We start from the raw sequence: 19,872 nt of genomic DNA, 5'->3' as shown, positions 1-19,872 counted from the left end.
AATTCCAATATTAACCGCAGCGCCGATTATTCTTTTATCCTTGGTTTGGGCAATTATCGTCATACCTTGTCGGATATTATCGAGCATAGATTTCATTAAGCTCGCAGCCGTAGGCTCCTCGTGCAAGCCCAGGTATCGATATACCGGCTCATATTTGTAAAACGTATCGCACATAAAACTCAATATGTTGTCATGATCCTTTGGCATTGCCATACGGGTCTTAAACGTCGTTATTTCCTCCTAAAAAGCAATTTGCAAGTTGGTCGATATGACTCGAAATCTATCACGGAAGAATTATAGGTTACGCGTCCTTTCAAATCCTTTATCGACGTTTGAAAACTGGAGAACTTACAGTGGGACATTTGGTTGCGAAGCTGCGATCAGTCTGATGAAAAAAATGACTTCCTCCTCCAATTGTGGTAATTCCTGATAGAAAATCCACGCGTTTGAAAAGCAGAGAATTTTTTAGAAATCTCGTCGCTAGCAATAACATCCTGCTTTTTATTTCCTTTGCAAATGGCCGCCGTTTCACCAAATTACCTTTCCAGTTTCCAAGAATGCTACAATGTTACCAAGCGTCGTAGGACGCATCTTTGCACGTCAACCAAAAACCCCATAACGACCTGTCAAGGACTGTCAACCCTGCCGGCTGTCGACTGTCAGCCAACTTCGCGATACTTGCTAATATAAAAGAAGAAACGAAACAAAAGAGTGCTATGACGTTTTAAAAAAACGAGGGTTGGTATACGCTAGTAAAGTACTAATACAATCATAATGTAGGGAGATTGTATTGCTATATATATATATATATATATATATATATATATGTATAGGAAAACGTACTCCTAAAAATCCTAAATGTTACCGATAGATAACGCTGTTAGTATGCATATGCATTACTACACATTCTCACTTCACTGTTTTTGTATTAGTACTTTACTAGCGTATAACTTTTCCCTTATACCTTAACCTTATTTCCCTTCAGATGTCGCTTGTAATTCGTTAATAATGTTAACCAATTGTAATAAAGTCGTACAAAATAAATAGAATGCCTAATTCATCATTATTCTACGAGTATCGTTGTTAGCCTGCTTTTTCTAATCCTATATTTGCCCTGTCACTACAAAATAGTCTTGATTCCATGCGGGCATCCGAGAGATAGCAATGCTGAAGGAAAAAGTGGTCTGGCGATAGTTCGCATGACTGAGTTCTAATGACTCTCGACTCTTCGACAAATCATTGAAAAAACGACAATCTCAAATTGATTAGCTACGACATTCCTTATTACGTAATAAAAGAGAGAGGATTAGAGTCGTGTAGGGTAAATGAGTATATACGCAGTGGTTGAAGCTTATATTATGAAGGGAGATTTTAATGTATTTTTAGTATTTTATTTTTTTTACCCGTCGAATGTCATTATTAGAAACCTGTGACAGAGTGGACATTTAACTCATCTACAAGTGTAAAGGCAAATATGTAAGAAAGTGTTAACTGTTTAACTGTGAGAGGTCTCAATTTTTTGCTTATGGCCTTATGGAAGCTCCTTTCTATTTGCATTCAAAGAAGTCTTACAAAAAAATTCTTACCCCTTGGAGTTACGTAGGTAAATGAATTTTTACGTTCAACTGTGAGACGTCGTAACCCTAAGTAGCAAAATTGATCCCAATTACGTCATAATAACTAATGTTGGGGAAGTGCTTCCCCTTTATAAAGCTATATTGAATAATTTGAGCGAAATTTGAGGTAAAATTAAAACTGAAGGCTCATCAATTCACAAAGTTTCCTTGTCAGAAAAAGTTTGCAGTGCTTAATATAGGTTATAGCCAATAATGGTATGCTGGATACATACCTTTTGTTTGACTCTTCCAATACTTTTTGCAACGTATAAAACGCTCTAAATTTTAACACCTTTTTAACGCAGCATCAGGATATTTAAAATTTCTACCTGTGAAGTAGGAGTACGTAGCAAAAGTACTGACGCGTAAATTTTAACCACCCATCAGGTACTTGCTTCCTATTTATATTTTGAAAAAACAGTAGCATTAAACTATTCCTAACAGTCCTCTGGAAAATAATGCAAAGAGCTCCATTCATTCATGACAACCTGTAAGAAGAGATATGACTAAAACTACACAGAGGAAAATATATGATTTATGCATTCGCGTCACGTTACCGCAGTTTTGATGTTTAAAAAACATCTCCAGTTGCAAGTCTAGGCTGTGCCAAGCTTTATAAAAAATCACCCATCGTCAACTTGTTCACCTAATACACTTAAAAATCATAAAAACGTCGATAAAACATGAGTGAAGAATAAATGGAATAATTTTATTAACAACAACTATTTAATACATAGCATTTAATGATCTCATATATAGCACTCCTATTACTCATGAAGAATTTTAATATTCACGAAGTTGTTTCAAGGGCTTTAGTTTCATTCCTTCCATAATTGCTCCTTCCGTTTGCTTTGCCGACGATCGTTAGCCTCGACTTGGCCGTTTTTAACCAGTTTCGCCATAGCGCCGTAACCTGCGCGAAATCCGGCTGGTTTGAAATGACCAAATGACAGCTTAGGATAAGCTTTGGAATGAGTCGTGGGTCTCTGGACAAGCTCCATATGGTCCACTCCCGGTGGTTTTATCCCCGTATAATGAGACGGCAAGATTTCGGCATCTGGCTCAAGGTTTGTCGAGAGCAACAAGGAGCTGCTACTCACAGGTGGTCTCATAGATGAGCTTGTTCCTTCGACAAAGTCCTCCAGACTCTCGTCGTTTGACTCGACATACTTGTTCCGCGAAACATCATCGAAAGCGTGGCTGTTGTCCGTGGAATCGGAGTCTCTGCTGTCGTACAAACCTTCGCTGCTGATGAGTTGCTCAAGAGCCTCTGGATGAAAGCAAACGTACGACAAAACAATCGAGACGTACCAAACGTGCCACATCTTCATCCTTCCAATGGATAATTCAACACAGTCCACTATTTTACAACAATGCCTCTTCACTTATTGTACTATTCCAAATACGATATTATCGTTGCTGCTGCTGCTGCTGCTGCTGAATGAACGAACGATATGGAACGAGAGCGCCATGCCACTCCACGTCACTCCGAGTCGCGCCATTCTCTTACGAAAATCTTACGAAAATCATCAGCGAGAGCTCCACCTCGATTGGCTTTCCTCCACTATTGCGCAGAATGCACACCTCGAGGAATATACATCGATCAAACGCAATTTCGACAGAACAAGGTCATTTGGAATTTTTCTAAGGGGACAAAAAGAAGAAGAGGAGAAAAAGCATTGACCTCGGGCCTGTTACGCACATTGCTCTATGGATATTACGAAATAAGGCTCCGCCTACGAATATCCATTTGATTCAGCGATCGTACGAGAAAGCAGATACGAGAGAGGATATCGATTTCTTGCCAAATGTATACCCTCGATTCACCTTGTACTTGAATGGGCTCCAGTGTTTTTCATATGGGAAAAAAGAGTTGCGCTAGCTGGTGCGTATATATATATAAGCGTGATTCGCGAATGGCTGGGGTGGCAGAAAATAAGCAGAGACCTTTGGCCGAAAGCTGAATCAAGAATATGTCAACGTTGCGCTCTTCGAGGTTGCTGCTGCGGCTCGTCGGAGCTTTCGCAGTCTTTTTCCTGGCATGCAATGGGGAATTATTGTCGGACCGAAGCGAGAGCTTGCTAACCGAGATGAGAATGGAAGACTTGGAAACATCGGCCAGTGGGTACGCGTATAATGAGCAGCAGGGATTACCCGTGTCCTACGTGCGTTACACCAATCACGGAAGCGGAGGATACTACGACGCACCTGTTGCACCGTTCAACCTAGTCCCTCAAATAGTATCTCACTCGACTTTCAAAATTCATCCCCATGCATCCTCCATGAAGCAAGTAGAGCCGATCGTTTACCCATCTGCAGCCCAACCATCCGAATATTTGGTAGCGTTTACTCCCACTTCCAAAGTACCACCTCGTGCCCCATATTTTTTACCAAACTTGCATGAGAAAACTGACAACGTCGAGGAAACGCCGAAGAGACGCACCATCGACGAGAATCATGCCGACGATGTCAAAGAGGGTGAGGATAGCATCGACGCGAATTCCAGTAGTCATGAGAATCAGGATAGTAGCTTTGACGAAGAGACTGGCTTGAAATTCGATAATCAGGAAAATTCTTCGACTGGGGAGAGAAGCGATAGGGGCTATCGGAATCACGAGGAATTTGACAAAGGAGATCGGGAGGAGTATGCTGGTGATAAAGAAACTGGTAAGTTACACGTTGAAAGAGGGAGGGGAGGGGGCGAAAGTTTTTATTTTTGCTAATTGTTTTTTAGGCCACTACTCTAGTGTAACTGGAGCTGAAAAATCTTACACCGACAGCGCTGGTCGTTCCGGTGAGTTTCACGAGATGGAAAATCACGAGGAAGGCAATTCGCGTGGCTCTCAATCGTATCATAAGAAAGGCGAAAAAATCAAAGGTTATCATAATGTTTATCATAAAGATGAATATAAGAAAGACACCACGTTTTACGATGAGGGGGGTAAAGAGGGCTCCTACGAAAGGTACTCGTCGGCTGATGCCTATCACGGCTCGCAGGACGGTAAATATAAAAAGCAGGGTCGTCACAACTCTGACTTTAATAAGGTAGAAAATGGTAAAAGTGGGCAATATGACAATGGACGCTCGGAAGCTCATCAATTGGCTCATGACAATCAAGAAGGAAAAACTGCTCATTACGAGAATTACCAGGACCATGCTCTTAATGATAAAGTTAATAAAGCAAATAAGCACTATGACTACAGTAAAACGGAGAAACATCTTTAGAAATTGTTAAATCCATCATTCCTTTATAAATAAAGCAGTATAGAAATTTGAGAATCAATACCATTTCCCTGTACTTTTCATCGGTCTCATTGAAAACTTTCAATCGGCTTAATTATAATGTTTTATCGATTGGCAGCCGCGATAGTCATATCTGTGACGGGTGTGTGATTTATAACTTTTTAACTAAGAGTTATTAGACTTTTTTTCAATTATTTTCTTAAATTCTCTCTGCTATCTATATAAGTTTCTCGGGTTTGGCACGAGATATCACAAGACTGCATATAGTTCCGAAATTTACTTGACGATGAATAAGAAATTTCAATCAACTTGGCGATTAACTTTTCACTGATGTAACGTTCATATTACCGCATTTTTCGTCTGAAAAATATTCTGACAAACTACGTTATAGTATATTATGCAAAACGAATAAAGTTCTAGCTCATACAGTTATTTGTCATGCTTTCCTTTGTATTATGGAAAAAGCAGCATTAGTACTCTTTTTAGCTCTTGTAATACTAAAGCGTGACTAATATGACGTCATGTTTACCGCAGAGTTGCATTTCACAATGTGAAATTTAACTTTAGCGAGGAAAAACGGTCAAATAGCGTTTCACGTTTCCCGAATAAAGGCGCATGAAATAAATTCATGCAACATCCTTATGAAATATTTATTGCTAAATTATAGTCAACAAAGTCCGAAAGTTCCTTAAGAACCAAGAGAATCGTTGAAACTGTAGTAAAGCCAGTAGTTGTTTAAAGAGATAAATGCTTTCTTTTATTATTTTCCTTATAATGGTGTAAGGAAATAAGAAGAGCAACGGAGGAGAGAAAGGAATGAAAAGGAAAAAAAAAAATAAATGACTATGGGTAGGATTATAATCAGTATATTCGAAAACATCAAAAAAGCATCATTCACCAAACGCGATGCTAAAATTAAAAAAAAAATAAACATTTAAAGAAGCATAGAGTAGATAGTGGAGTAGTGCGTTGCTACGTTGATAACAGTATTCCTATGATATGGATTAACGCAGAACGATCTTGATCGAGATTGCTTCCAGCCACGCGATCAATGGCCCTTTTTAAAGCCCCAGTGCTTGTGGTCCTCGTGACCACCCTTCTTCCCATGATGATGATGATGATGATGATGCTCATCATGGCCGCCTTCGCTCTTGTGACCCTTGTGATCGTGATGATGATGGCCCTTCTCGTGATGTCCCTTTTTACCATAGTGGTCCTCGTGGTGGCCATGATCATGATGGCCCTTCTTAAAGTGACCTCCCTTCTTATGACCATGCTCGTGATGATGGCCGCCATGATCCTCGTGATGACCGGAATCGTGATGCTCATCGTAAAAGTCTTTGTCCTTTTTGAACTCGTCGAGCTTGTGGACCTCGTGATGTCCTTTAGTACTGTGACCCTTGCCGTAATGGCCCTTCTCGTGAAACTTGTGTCCCTTCTCTCCTTTCTCGCCTTTGTGATGCTCACCGTGGTAGCCATCGTCGTGATGATGATGCTTCTTGTGGCCCTCCTCCTCGTGGAAGTGGCCGGAATGGTCTTCCTTATCGTGATGACCCTTGTGTCCCTTTTCATCATGATGATGACCCTTGTAGCCCTTTTCGCCATGGTCACCGTGCTTGTGATGATGATCGGAGTGATGCTCCTCGCCGCCGCCCTCCTCGTGATGCTTGTGGTGATGCGAAGCTGCCACTTCCAAATCACCGTAACCATAGCCACTCGGGCGATCTATGGCAAGCCTACGAGCAGAGCCGAAGCCTACGTGGCAGGCCAGGCCGAGCGCCAATAAACAAATCGCCATTGCGCACTTCATGCTTCCTGTCAGCTTGATAAGCAGCCACTGCCCGCGCTCCAAATCGACGCGCCGTTGCCTCAAATCTGACTAGTCTAGCCTCTCTGTCACTGTATTATATATATAACGAACGGTGAATAAAAGCTGATAATATATAGGGAAGTGGCTTTCCATGGAGCGCGGTGGTTTGCCATGGCGCTGCATGGCGTGGCGTGGCGTGGCGTGGCGTGGCGTGCGGCACTGTGGCGCCTCTTTCGAAAGAACCCCTCCCCACCTTAACCTCCTGAAATTGTAACATACCGCTCCGCCCGATTCGACGCTACATTGTGCAATCTAATTCTATTGTGCAAAATGATTGTTCCTATTGCACAAACAAGCCTCCCCCGACAGGCCGTACAAACACTTTGCTTCACCGATGTTGATCCATCGTAGCCACAAAATGCTTACATTACACGTGTCGATTCCTTTCAAAGTTTTTACCACTCGCAACTCTCACGATCAAAATTCAATCAGTTTTTAACATTGACTTATTCGTCCGCTTTCTTTTTTCATCGTCTCGTTACATGCTCTACATGTAGCATAATTGTATAATTACGGCACACCAAGACTTCTCCAATTGTGCCATTAAATATCGCCATTTACGAAATCTGTGATACACTATACGCAGCTAAATCAAGAATGGATAGGTTCAATGAAACGAAAGCGATTACGTATAACGCTCGGGCAAGTAGAACCACCACAAGTATATAAGCTTTGCCTTAAAGGATTTGGATCAGTCGTTTGCGCTCGTTGGTTCCTCAGCCAACGAAGATGGCTAGGAGACTACAAGTGTCGTGGCTCCTCGTAAGCGCGATCGCGCTATCAAGCCTCGTAATATTAACTTCGGCTAGGGATGTGAGGAGCTATTATGGTGACCTGGACGTGGCGGCCAGCCACCACCACGGTCACCATCACGAGCACGGAGGTGGCCACGAGCACCATTCTCATCATCACGGAGAGCACGGTGAAAAGGGTGAGAAGGGCCACAAGGGTCATCATCACCACGAGAAGGGTGATCATGGCGATTATGGTAAGGAGCACCACGAGGGTCACCACGATGAGCACGGCGGCCACAAGAAGGGTCACCACGATGAGCACGATCATCACGGCAGTCATCACGAGCACGGCCATGGCCACAAGGGCTCCAAGTTTGGTCACAAGAAGGGCCACAAGAAGGGCGAGAAGACGCACGGCTACCATCACAAAGCCCACAAGGACGAGTTTCACAAGGAGCACAAATTTTACGATGACTACCACAAGGGTGGCCATCACGAGAAGCATGGCCACCATCATGGCCATCATGGCAGTAAGGAGGGACATCACAAGAAAGGTGGGAGTCATCATTCCGGCCACCACGAGGATCATCACGGAAAGAAGGGCCATCACGACAAGGGACACTACGACGAGGACCATAAAGGCCACCATGGAAAGCATGGCCACGAAGAGCATCATCATCATCACGAGGATTATGGAAAGAAGCATGAGCATCATGGGGGCAAGAAGCATGGCTTCTCTAGCCATGGAGGTGGCGGTGGCCATCACCACCATCATCATTAAACCATTTCTCCAACCATCATTCAAGCTACCGTCCAATTATTATTTCTCTTTCTCCACTATTCGTTCGTTTGTTTGATTCGTTTCTCCCTCCTCGTTAATATCAACCGATTTCTTTTTTTTTTTCTTCTTCTTCTTCATTTCTCATTTCTCTTTCTGTGTTCCCTTGATAAAGATACGCAAACTTTACTTGCGAGAAACCGTTCAATAAACGCATTGTTGACTTTTACAAGTTGATCGAATTTTCGAAATAAATACTTAAATCTCACCTATACACGCACGATCCTCCCTCCCTGCCTTCTCTCTGTGTGTGCTTTTGTCAAGTCGAGTCGGAAAGGATGAAGAGGTAGTTACGGCGTTATATTACGTAAAATCACTATCTTTGCGTAAACGGGAAGTTTGGCTCGGCATAAGCAAGAAGTGGATCGAGAGAAGGCTGAGAGAAAAAGGGGAGAAAAGATCGTGAGGCTCGGTATGCTTGATAGCGTAAAAATAGAAGATCGTCGAGAAAAAGTGTGCTGTTGAATAAAGGCTTCTACCGGGCACTAGGGAAAGCGAATCGTTGGAACGAGGAGTTCGGGTGACACGGCAGACTAAGAGAGTATAAATGGAACGACTTCGAATTGCTACATAATCTCTCCAGTGAGAGAAAAGTGACCCGAGCATCCATTTTTCACGAAATGTGTACCAGTCGTTGGCCTGCAGGGTTATTCTTACACGGTTTTCTTCTGACTTCAACGATCGGCCTCGCGTTGGCTATGCATACTTCGATCGATCCTCGGTATAACCCAGGCAGTCGTGGATCGCGCGATAGAGAGGAAGTAGTGGGACTCGATGACTATGAAACCAGTGGAGGAACGTGGAATCCTCGCTATCGGCACCAACGTCAGAAGAATGATCGCGCGAGGAAGGATCGGTACGGCAAAAAGGGCTATCGTAACGAAGGTTTTACCCTTCGCGATCTTCAAGGTCACGAGAAACTCGTCGGGCATGACAACAATTATCACGAAACTCATCGTCATGGACAGAAGGGAGGTCACGATCGTGTTTATACATGGAAATTCGAAGAATATTCTTAACGAGAGTATGCATTATTTTACTTCGCGAAACCAACTATATTTTTAAGTTAATTAGTGGATGCATGTAAAATATACCTCCGATAATAATCCCGGATATTCGCATTATTGCGTTTGGTAATGTAAATATGAAGCTCTTGAAATAAATCTTAATTATTTTCTCATTATTTTCTTTCTCTTTTATTTCATAATACACTATATCTTTATAATACTACGCCCAGTACATTCGGTTGAATTGTAATTTTAAGAAAAGTAATAAAATTCTTCGCGCACGCCTATATATTCAGTACTCCAGGTTTGATCAACGAATCAATCCTCGACATTGAATCACTGCAGTGAAAATGGGATCGTAAAGCCGTGACTCTGTTTCGAGTGCATTCCGGTGCACCGGATGCGGATTAACGCAGCTTTATGTACTTCTTTTTGCAAAGGCCGTGCTACAACGCTCGACGCGGCCGTGTTCCCGTGAGCTCTGTCGTTCTAAAACCGGAGATTGCATTCGGCCCAGCAAACCTATTTGAAATTCTCGGACGTGTGACAATTCTCGCGACGAAAGTGTGCTGGGTATAGTCGTTCATTGTTTTACCTCACGATGCACATATAGCATACCTGCTGCAATTTTAATTAATGTAATTGGAGTGGAGTGAAGTGGAGAGGAGTGCACGGAGGAGTGGAGCGGAATATGAAGGCGCGCAGCAAAGGGGATGAAAGAATAGCGGAGAGTTCTCGTAGCGTCTGTCGCTATTGCCGGAAGGAAAGTAAGAAAGATACCTTCTTTATGTTCATAAGCTAAATCAAGCATGATAAGCGAGCCAACAATGATTGCAAAAAACCAAATAACTGCAATGAAGTATACACAGAAATTACAACGGACATTTAAAATGGTAAGCTGTGTATTCTCGCGGAATATGAAAGCGTGATTTATGTAGCAGCTGCGGGATACGAAGCTGTGATTTATTACTGCTACATAGTTACAAATAGTCGACACAGGCAGCATATGAGATCGACAATAAAATTTAGCTGGATTGTTTTAAGGTTTTCTCCCCCTTTTTTAAACAAACTTTGATGTTGCTAAGAAACAATACTGGCGCGCACGCGTGCTACTCCATCGCTAAGAAGAAGTCAAAGGAGTTTAAAATTATGTTATTGTAGCGGAGCTTGTAAGGGCAATGGAGAAAAACGAGAGGTCATAAATCGTAGCAAATCGATAAGGCGCGCAATATCACATTACGCGGACAAATATGACCCGGGGAGAAACTTATTTTTGCTGGAGAAACGATATACGCAAGTAGGCAGGTACACATCCCTCATACTACTGTATCGACTTAACGGAAACCAAGAGGGACAAAAAGTACGTGGTAGTATAGTTTAATAAAATTACAAGCTCACTAGACAATAATAATTTATTAAGGATTAATGTGTATATACTTTTGTACAAATTTATTACGATAGCTTTGTTACGATACATTTATGTTAAAATATGAGTATATGGCGATGGACTATATAGTATAGGAGAAGCTGCAGGTACATACGGTATTCCCTCTGCCATCGAAATTACCACTCTTCTTTTCACAGACAAATTTTGAAGGTTCGAGAGACAGAATATAAACGAGAGAAACTGGAGGATCGTGTACAATTAACCATGATGTCCTCTATGGTACCCGTGTTTCTTGCCGGACTGTAGATGGCTCTTTTTCCCATAACCATCGTGATGATCATGATGCTTCTCATGGCCGTGCTTTTCATGATGACCCTTATGGCCCTTTTGCTGATGTCCCTTATCGTGATGACCCTTCTTGCCCCGATGATCTTCCTCGTATCCCGATTTGTGGTGACCACCCTTCTTGTGATGACCTTCCGAGGACTCGTGATGACCATGATAATCCCCGTGCTTCTCGTGATGACCACCTTTGTGGTAGTCATCGTAGAACTTGTGTTCCTTGTGATACTCATCCTTGTGGAACTTGTTGTGATATCCCTTAGTCTTGTGACCTTTCTTGTGACCTTTCTTCTCGCCGAATTTTCCGCCCTTGTGTCCCTTCTCGCCCTCGTGGTGTTCGCCATACTTATCCTTCTCGTCGTGATGAGACTTCTTGTGGCCGCCATGATCCTCGTAATGACCAGCATGGTGTTCCTTGCCATGTTTACCATGATCCCCCTTGTCGTGATGATGATGACTCTTGTATCCCTTGTCCTCCTCGCTCCCGTGCTTCTCGTGGTAATCGGAGTGACGTACCTTCCCACCTCCGGACTGATGAGCGCGATGCTCATGCTCGCTGGCCGCCACATCGGTATCACTCGGCTCATCAACGGAAGCAGAATGATCCACGGCTATTGCGGATATCGAGCGATGACCGTTCCTCGCATCGCTGTAAGGTCGTTTGTCGTACGTTGGATCCCGAGCCGAACACGTTGCCTGCAACAGTGTTCCTAAGCACAGGGCAACGACCAGCACCCTTTCCACCAGGAGGAACCTCTGCATTTCGATGGTACCAAACTCAGCTGCAACGACCAACTGATCGCTGAAAGCGCAATCACCTCACACTTAAATATCACTCGCTTGACACTTCCGCACGAAACCAGCCGAGCGTTTCCGCGGCAACACTTTCCATCCACGCCCGTCACCACGAATATTGCTCCAACTCCAGCACCGCACGCGCTCCTCTTTTCATAATTTACCTCCTCAGCTATTCCACAAATCGCTTCTTTTTTTCCTCTCCTTTTTTTTTCAGTATTTCAGTAGCAACGCCAATCCATGCTGGCATTGCGCTATCAGTGAAGTAATCCGATAAAATTGATTTTTCTCAGATCCAATTTTATTCAAGGACTGCTTCTTATCGTAAGATTGCAAATGAGACCGCTTCTGTTCCGAATCAATGAAATTCCGATCGTTGATTGCTAAATCGCTATTCGATCGATTTACCGTGAACTGTGAAATGGATAAAGTTTGCAGCAACCGCGAGCCTCTGACGTCCGAAGAGTAGGGTAGGGCTGATTTCGATTTTTCGTAATTGTTTGCACAAGTGCTATATATAATAAATGATTTCGTGGCACCATTAGTATCGAGGTATCGTTGCTCGAAACCAGCTTCGAATTGAATTTCAAAAGAAATGACATTTAAGATATACTCTCAGGTGGTGCGAAAAGCACGTAGAGGAAGAAACGTTTGTGTTTTAGTAACGATCTCACTCCCTCCCAGTCGCGACGCGCAGACGCTGAAGAAACAAACACCTCTGACTTTCTCTCTCTCTCTCTCTCTCTCTCTCTCTCTTTGTCTATCTCTCGAGCTGCTAATGAAATTGTTTCTCAGTTTTGAGTCGCACGCGGAGGAAAGAAAGATGCTCCGTGCAGCTTCGACTCTGCGGTCAAGAGAGTTTTTCAGCACTCCAGCGTCGTTTCTCGCGAAAATCAAGCGGAGGACTGGGAATGACTTTGATCGCTGGTAATCTCACCTTCCATCTACTCGACACCGCTATAATCCCCCAAGCACTCTCCTTTCGTGCACCCAGAAGCAATCTAAATAACGAGAACTAATCTATCGGAATGGTCTTTCGATCTAAATAATTCAAAGCCGCTCCTTATTATTAAATTCAACAAAAGGAACGTCAGTTTTGCTGCAGTTAATCGGTTGAAAGAATTAGAGAATTGAAACTATTGTATAATGATTAATGTCGCTTTATTACGAAAGAACGATTCGAGATCTGTAGGTGAAGAGAAGAGGCGAATACTGTACTATGATGAAAAATTGGTTTTGGCTGACTGATCAAGAATAATTATCAGCTTGATCCTCGTCACCGGTCGAGTAGGAGCTGTGGCTCTCGTAAGAACCTTCGTCGTGGTCGCCCTCGGCGTAGCTCTCACCATCCCCACCGGAATATTCGTAGCCTCCTCCTCCCCCTTCGCCTTCACCCTCGCCACCCGATTCCGCGTAATGGCCACCATAGTAACCGGAATCGAAGTCTCCCTCGTTGTCACCATCGGCGTGCTCGAAAAATTCGGTACCTGTTGAAGTGTGACGTCACGCGTCGGTTATACACATATTTTCACAATTAAACTATTCACTTTATAGCGTCAATTGGGTACTATATACATATATACCTGCACTCTCGTGATCTCCCTTGTCGATTTTACTTTTGAAATTCTTGGCGGAGCCCTTGTTGGAAGTCTTGTCGGCTTTGGCTTGCCCGTAGGCGGTGTGCTCCTCGAATCCGTACTTGTCACCGCCCTGCTTGTGGAAGGTGTCGAGAGTCTTGTAACCGTGATCACCCTTGCTGTGGGTTTTCTTCGAGTAGCCCTTCTCACCATCCGCGTCACTGCCGAATGTCTCGTAGTAACCTTCCTCGTTCGATTTCCCTAAAGCGAGAAACCTAATGCATTTCGATCGAAGAGGAGGAAAAGCAAGGAAGAAACTTAATACGAGTCTATTCCCTCACCGGAATGATTTTTCAACCGCTTCTTCGGTACATCGGGCGTCTCCTCGGACAAAGCTTCGCCCAATAAAATGTCCTTGATGGATTTTACTCGGCGAATTTCCCGCGTCAAAGATCCATTTGGCCTTGCCCGCACATCCCAGCAGCACAAAAGTAGCAAAGTTCCCGTTAATAATAGCTGACCCGGCAATCGGTACATTGTCGTGTACTACTGGAATTCATTGAAATTGGACAACAGTTTCTTTTATACTCTTTCCCACCAGAGTCCTTCCAGCAGGATCTACCTGGAGGGACACTTGGACACGCGCCGTGGCCCCGACGATTTCATAAATCCCATGTAATAGCCTGATGCCACGACTGTAATAATTTCTCGTGGCGCAATTTTCACTCTTGCAACCGATTCTCCTCGCTTCCGCTTACCACTTTTCTTTTTCCCTGTCTATCAAAGCCTATTAAACAATTCGACCTCTTTTCACTGGTTCCCCTCTATATAGTATAGTTGGTGGTGGTCTGCTTTTGGTATATGGACGAGGTACAAGACGTTACAACAATCACCGTATAATCTCTGTCTTTTGCTCTTCGACTGGCAACCTTTTCCAGCCACTCCGTTGTAGTTGTTTTCGTCGCACTAGACTGACTATTTACTATACTCTACCTGTACGCACGAGCGCGCTCAAATTTTTTACATTTTACCTATTCTTATGCTCCAGAGCACGACAATGACGACAACTCACCGACACTAACGCAATCAAACACTTTCCGTGCTTAGTTTGCTTAGTTGATTAAATTCATTGCACATTCATAATTTAGGAATAAATTGAAAATATGAGGAGAGCGTTGCGAGCATTAGTGCGGTAAATCTTGGAACTAACTTTATTGTAGGTAATACTGTACATTTTGTCATTTCCTACGTAACTCAGTCGATAAACGTTTTATATGTGTATGTGCACTGGGGGTGGGTAAGATAATAAAAAGTCACGAGATACACTAGGGGTGGTAAAATAGAGCTGGATAAGGGTGAGTGTACCCCAAAAGGGTTAACGTCAAAAAAATTATGTTCTGATGGTAAAGATTATGATAAAATTAATTAAAAAATATTCTGAATAATAAGATCGATTTTTGCCGATCTTAGAGAAAACTGTAATATTGGCATTAAAATATGTCAGCTTTATTCGACACTATTTTGCAGTTGATAGGAATACTTTACATTCTTTGTGATATAATATTTTCTAAGAAAAGTGTTAAGTTGTCCTATCAGACGTTCGTGTGTCGTTTACCTTCTTTTAAATGTAAACGAATTAAACTGTATTTTAATAAAACTTTTCCGGAGCATACTCCATGGTTTCTCGTCGTCACCTTGAATCTTAATTACCTACTATCAATATATAGAAAATTTGTTTCCATGTTTTCGATAATTTTTTATTTTATCTTCGCATTAACATTATCGTTATATTATTAACATTAATTCCAAGTGCTTAACTCCGCTTTATTACGTAACAATTATTGTAAGTAAAAGAATTAGTAATGCAACATATTCACACACACGCCAATTCCTATCTTACCTACATTCAATATATCAATCGTACACTTTCGAACTTACCAGCAGCTGATAACATTCTTATCATACTACACACATATATCATGATCATAAACAACTTAAAACAATAAATAAAAAGTCCATGTATTTTTAAAATAATCATACATATACCCAGTTAAAAAAATCTTATCATAATCACATCCAATTATCGTAGTAGAGTGCCTGTCGTAAGATGGCAGCAGCATACTGATCACACCCCATTCCCTCACACCCTACTCTCCCTTTTCCCCTCTCCCTTTCTGCTTCCATATTTCCCCCATGTCAACCATAAAAATCACCCTGTAATTTTGTAGAAATCATGCAATATTTTAAATAAAAAATGAAATAAAATAAAACTAGAGTAAAACGATGAGCAACGCGCAATATGAAGGATATTGAACGAATGTGGCAGGAGGGATTGGTCGAACAAGGGTACCGACTGAATGGGGATGGAAAAGGAGGTAGCGCAAAGGTGGTAGAAGAGTAGTAGTACTAGGAGGAGGAGGAGGAGGAGGAGGACGAAAAGTGAAAAAGAGGAAGGAGAGGTTGAGATTGTGGTCGAGGCTCGAAGGTGAGGGTAAAGGAGAGGAAGAAATAGATAGATAAAGGGTAGAGGGGAGGTAGGGGCGGGGGAAGGGGCGTAACGCAATTAGGAGAGAACATAAATCCCACAGTTTAGCACACTTCCTCACGGCAGATCGGAGAATACAAATCAATCAGCGTAACGGCCGACTGCGCATTTAATTTCCATTCGAGCTCATGGTCGGGGGTCCAGCTGAGAGAGAACGAGCCAAGCATCGCTCTCTCCTCTCCTCTCCTCTCCTCACCCCCACGTTTCTCTGACCTGTGGCCACTGGAATCGACTGGTCTCCGTTGAGCCGCTGCTATATACGCTCTGACGTTTTGCACACCTATATATGCATACACATCTATACATACATTGATGCATATATATACATAGATATATAATATAGCTTATAGCACTAGCTTATTAGTCAGCATATAGAGTATATAATACGTATATATATATAGATAAATTGGTAGTGGTGCACATGGAGCTTCTGGCACGAAGCAACATGCCAATACCACCTGTACTCCATCTTCGATTCATGAGAGATCGGTAAGAATATTTATTACGTACATGTGTATTATATATATATATATATATATATATCACATTTCGACAGTGTATCAATAAGGCTTTCTCGTTTACTTTTAATTAATAATAAAACGCGGAGACCAATTTTGTCAGTATCCATTCTCGAGTTTGGACAAGTTACATTAGTCGGGGAACAACGAACGTCGACTGTGGGTAAGCACGGTGGGTCGCCGTCATTGCCAAGCAAGTTTATGGCCCAGACCGTCGCCCATAAACTGTACAAATGGTAAATCTAGCGTAAGATCATCCCAGCCGAAAATGATGTATCGTACCTACTAGTGGAGAACGTACGTACACCTAATACTTACATACATACGTACACAAGCAACGAAATCATAGCAAAGATCTGACTTACCACGGAAGAGCCAAATGGGAAGGAGGTACCTTGGTTTCCGGCGCGCGAGCAAGCTGAAGACTAAAACTAAAGGCACCAACGAAAACATGAAAAATCTCTCTTTCTCTGTTTCATTTGTCGTATACCTATACCCCTTGATAATTATTATTATTCATGATAATAGTATCGTGAAAAGTTCTGTCAATATCCATTAGATTTCATTATGGGCTTACTTGGTTAAGTAACGTATCGAATGAAAGATAGGTATCGCTCGTATTATTATGTGTCGACAACAAAGAAAATCGATTGCACAAAGCTGAGGCATCATCCCCTACTTTAGATGAACGCTGGATTTAACTTTGGGATATCCACACCTGTACTTACCTGCACTGACGGTGAGATGAATTGTACCCAATATATATGGCATACATATATATATCTATACATCTATATGTATAGATATATATATATTTAAGAGAGGCAACCCTTACCAAATCCGCTCTATTGTAAGAAATCGGTCGAAGCTAATAGCGCAGTACTTTCACGGCTTTCACTTTTGTGGTTTGCCCGTGTGGCCTAATGCATATTGTGAGATGCGGCGATGATCGAGCTCGCACGCTATTCGGGCAAATTTAACCGACGAGACCCATCAGGGTCCTCATCATCCACTCACCTCATTTTTATTATTATACTCGAGCAATAGTATATATACATATAGACACAAATAGCAACAGAGAAGCAAAACTAACCCTATATATATATATATATATATATAGCCTCATTCCTCCAAGCTTTTGTCTTCCTCATTTAAACCCTCTCAAGAGAAAGCTCCGGGCAAACAAGATAAGCGCGCGAGGACTCAATGAGAGAAGATTTCATTTATGCAACTGTAGAAACGAGAAGAAAAAAAGAGCTGCGAATATAGTGGGCGAAGAGAGTAAAGAATGATGAAAGAGCGATGAATTCCCGGCTGTGTTTGTGTGCGTGGCGGAGGTGGGGGATGATTAAAGAAAACTTTTCATCGGGATGCCTATATATAGTATAAAGATTCGAAAGAGCTTGGGATGATTTAAATCGTAGCACGAGAGCACTCCGGGCTACTCGCTAACGGCGTGCGAGGCCGATTGTAAGAGGTAAAAAAAGCTGAGAAGCATGAACGCGGGTTGATAGAGAGGAGGAGAGAGAATGAGAAGAAAGTTGGAAAGCCGGTGGGCGGGAACGGTACAGTAGCATCTGGTGGTGCAGGCACAGCCACTCTCTCTCTCTCTCTCTCTCTCTCTCTCTCTCTCCTTCTCCGACCAACTCCCCCCCCCCTCCCCCTCCAGCTCATGCTTGCCTGATTCCACCATGGTTCAGGCTGTAGTACGTACGGCTCTGGGTTGCCTGCCGTTGTCCCGACGTTACTTCCGTGACGGTGAGCTTGAATGCGCGCCGATAGTCGAGCGCGCGCGCGGCGCGGCTAAAGCAACGAGCCTATCCGAAGTCGTCCATGGTTTCCACGCATCCATCCAACCCCCGACCGAGAGAGCGCGATGCTACCCTCGTACATTGGCGAATGGAAAGAGAACGCGAGGGTGAGAGAGAGAGAGAGAGAGAGAGGAACATATATACACCAACGCCTACACGCAGGCAAACACACGGGGACCGCAGAACAGCCGGTGCTCTCGCTCCTCTGAAATAATAATAGAAGAATGAAAATGAAAGAAAAGGGAAAAGTAATAATCTCGGGGATCTTTTAAAGTCCATCGAAGCAGACAAAGCCGACGGATTGTGTCGTGTGTTAGTAGGGGCATCCTCTTCACTGTACCACTATTCTACCTCGCGCGATATTCTTTTTGCGTATTTTCCTTCCTTGCTTCCTTCCGTATCTTTCCCACAGGTATATATATATATATATATATATATATATAAATAAGAGAGAAGAGAGGCGCTTGAAGGGGCTGAAAGAGATAACGCAGAATGGTGAGAGAGACGAGAGAAGAAGTTTGGACGAATTAACACTGGCCCCCTGGCCTTCGTTGAGAACTGAAAAGGTGACAGAGGGGGTGGTTGACAAAAGGGGGGTAGAGAGGAAGGTGGAAAGTAGGAAATAAGAGCGTGAGAGAGGGAGAGAGAGAGAGAGAGAGAGAGGGGGGGGAGGGAGAGGGTGGGATGGTTGAAATGGAAGGCTCTGGGTTACGCTCGGTGGCGAGGGGGCTGGATAGAGGGGACTTGGGATTTCACGGGAGGCTGATCACGAATGGACGCGTCTCCCGCAGCTCTGCCGCTGACAGCCAGGAATTGGAATTGCATCGGCGTCGCTCGATAGCCAGCCAGCTATCCCGCCAGTCAGCCAGCTAGCTAGTAGGCAGCCAAACGGCCTGACACGAGCTGCCTGCCTGCCTGCCTGCCTGCCTGCCTACGCACAGACCGAATCTACTGGCATCCCCAACTCCCCATATCCACATCCCCCCTGCCCCATCCACAATCCCAATCCCAATCCCAATCCCGTCCTCGTCCCTTTCTACCTCCCCCCTTTTCCTCCTCCTCCTCCTCTTCTTTGACTCTCCGCGCCAAGCTTGATTCATCGGAATCTGAATCCATCGATTCATCCGAGTGAGCCGGACCGTTCCACTCTATTGCTAGATGAAATAAGATTAATTGTGAAATGTTTTCCATGCTCTCTCTATCGCGAGAGAGAGAAAGAGTAAAATTCAGATTCCAAGGGAAAGAGGTCCGTGCTTGGTCCACCGGAGCGAGTTTTCTCCTTATAACCTTCGTGCACTGCACATACGTGTACATTAGACCGTTGTACACACTCGGTATACGCAAATGTGGGAAATTGGAAGGATAGGAATGAGGTCTGGAGATATTGCGCATATTGCCCAGAAGCAACGCTCGAAACTCCCCGGTGGCATCGAGATGAAAGGGTACCGACGGGTTTCTCTATAATAATTCCCTCCTATGCATCGATATTACGCCATCTTGCCAAAGCTGGCTACTTACGCCAACATTCGTTTGCAAACACGAGACTCGTCGTGGTATTTTCGAGGCATTCGGAGATTCCGGGAGCGTTT

At 43.4% G+C, this 19,872-nt stretch overlaps 2 protein-coding genes across 2 annotated transcripts; both read right to left on the bottom strand.

The window, feature by feature from the left end:
- Window positions 1-10,819: 10,819 nt before the first annotated feature.
- On the bottom strand, window positions 10,820-11,809 carry LOC136779028 (probable zinc transporter protein DDB_G0282067). Its single transcript, XM_066736312.1, has one exon. It carries the CDS (start codon window positions 11,797-11,799, stop codon window positions 10,954-10,956), a length of 846 nt encoding a protein of 281 aa, XP_066592409.1. The 5' UTR covers window positions 11,800-11,809; the 3' UTR covers window positions 10,820-10,953.
- A 1,271-nt stretch (window positions 11,810-13,080) lies between these two features.
- Window positions 13,081-13,946, bottom strand: LOC136778828 (serine-aspartate repeat-containing protein C-like). The gene is made up of 3 exons (XM_066735956.1): window positions 13,751-13,946; window positions 13,416-13,670; window positions 13,081-13,319 (listed from the first exon to the last, which is right to left on the bottom strand). The coding sequence occupies exons 1-3, from the start codon at window positions 13,944-13,946 to the stop codon at window positions 13,081-13,083; spliced, it is 690 nt and encodes a 229-aa protein (XP_066592053.1).
- Between the last annotated feature and the right edge of the window lie 5,926 nt (window positions 13,947-19,872).

The sequence above is a fragment of the Prorops nasuta genome, unplaced genomic scaffold, assembly GCF_024137725.1.
Source record: "Prorops nasuta isolate Cenicafe-Biocafe unplaced genomic scaffold, Cenicafe_Pnas_1.2 PNAS00015, whole genome shotgun sequence".
NCBI lineage: Eukaryota > Metazoa > Arthropoda > Insecta > Hymenoptera > Bethylidae > Prorops > Prorops nasuta.
This window is presented reverse-complemented; position numbering and strand designations above follow the sequence as displayed.

Excerpts from the sequence above, each read along its gene's own strand:
- LOC136779028 (XM_066736312.1), bottom strand. The coding sequence starts at position 11,799 with ATGCAGAGGTTCCTCCTGGTGGAAAGGGTGCTGGTCGTTGCCCTGTGC.
- LOC136778828 (XM_066735956.1), bottom strand. The coding sequence starts at position 13,946 with ATGTACCGATTGCCGGGTCAGCTATTATTAACGGGAACTTTGCTACTT. Across the intron at positions 13,671-13,750 it reads GCGGTTGAAAAATCATTCCG|GGAAATCGAACGAGGAAGGT; the intron begins GTGAGGGAATAG and ends TTCTCGCTTTAG. Across the intron at positions 13,320-13,415 it reads GGGAGATCACGAGAGTGCAG|GTACCGAATTTTTCGAGCAC; the intron begins GTATATATGTAT and ends ACACTTCAACAG.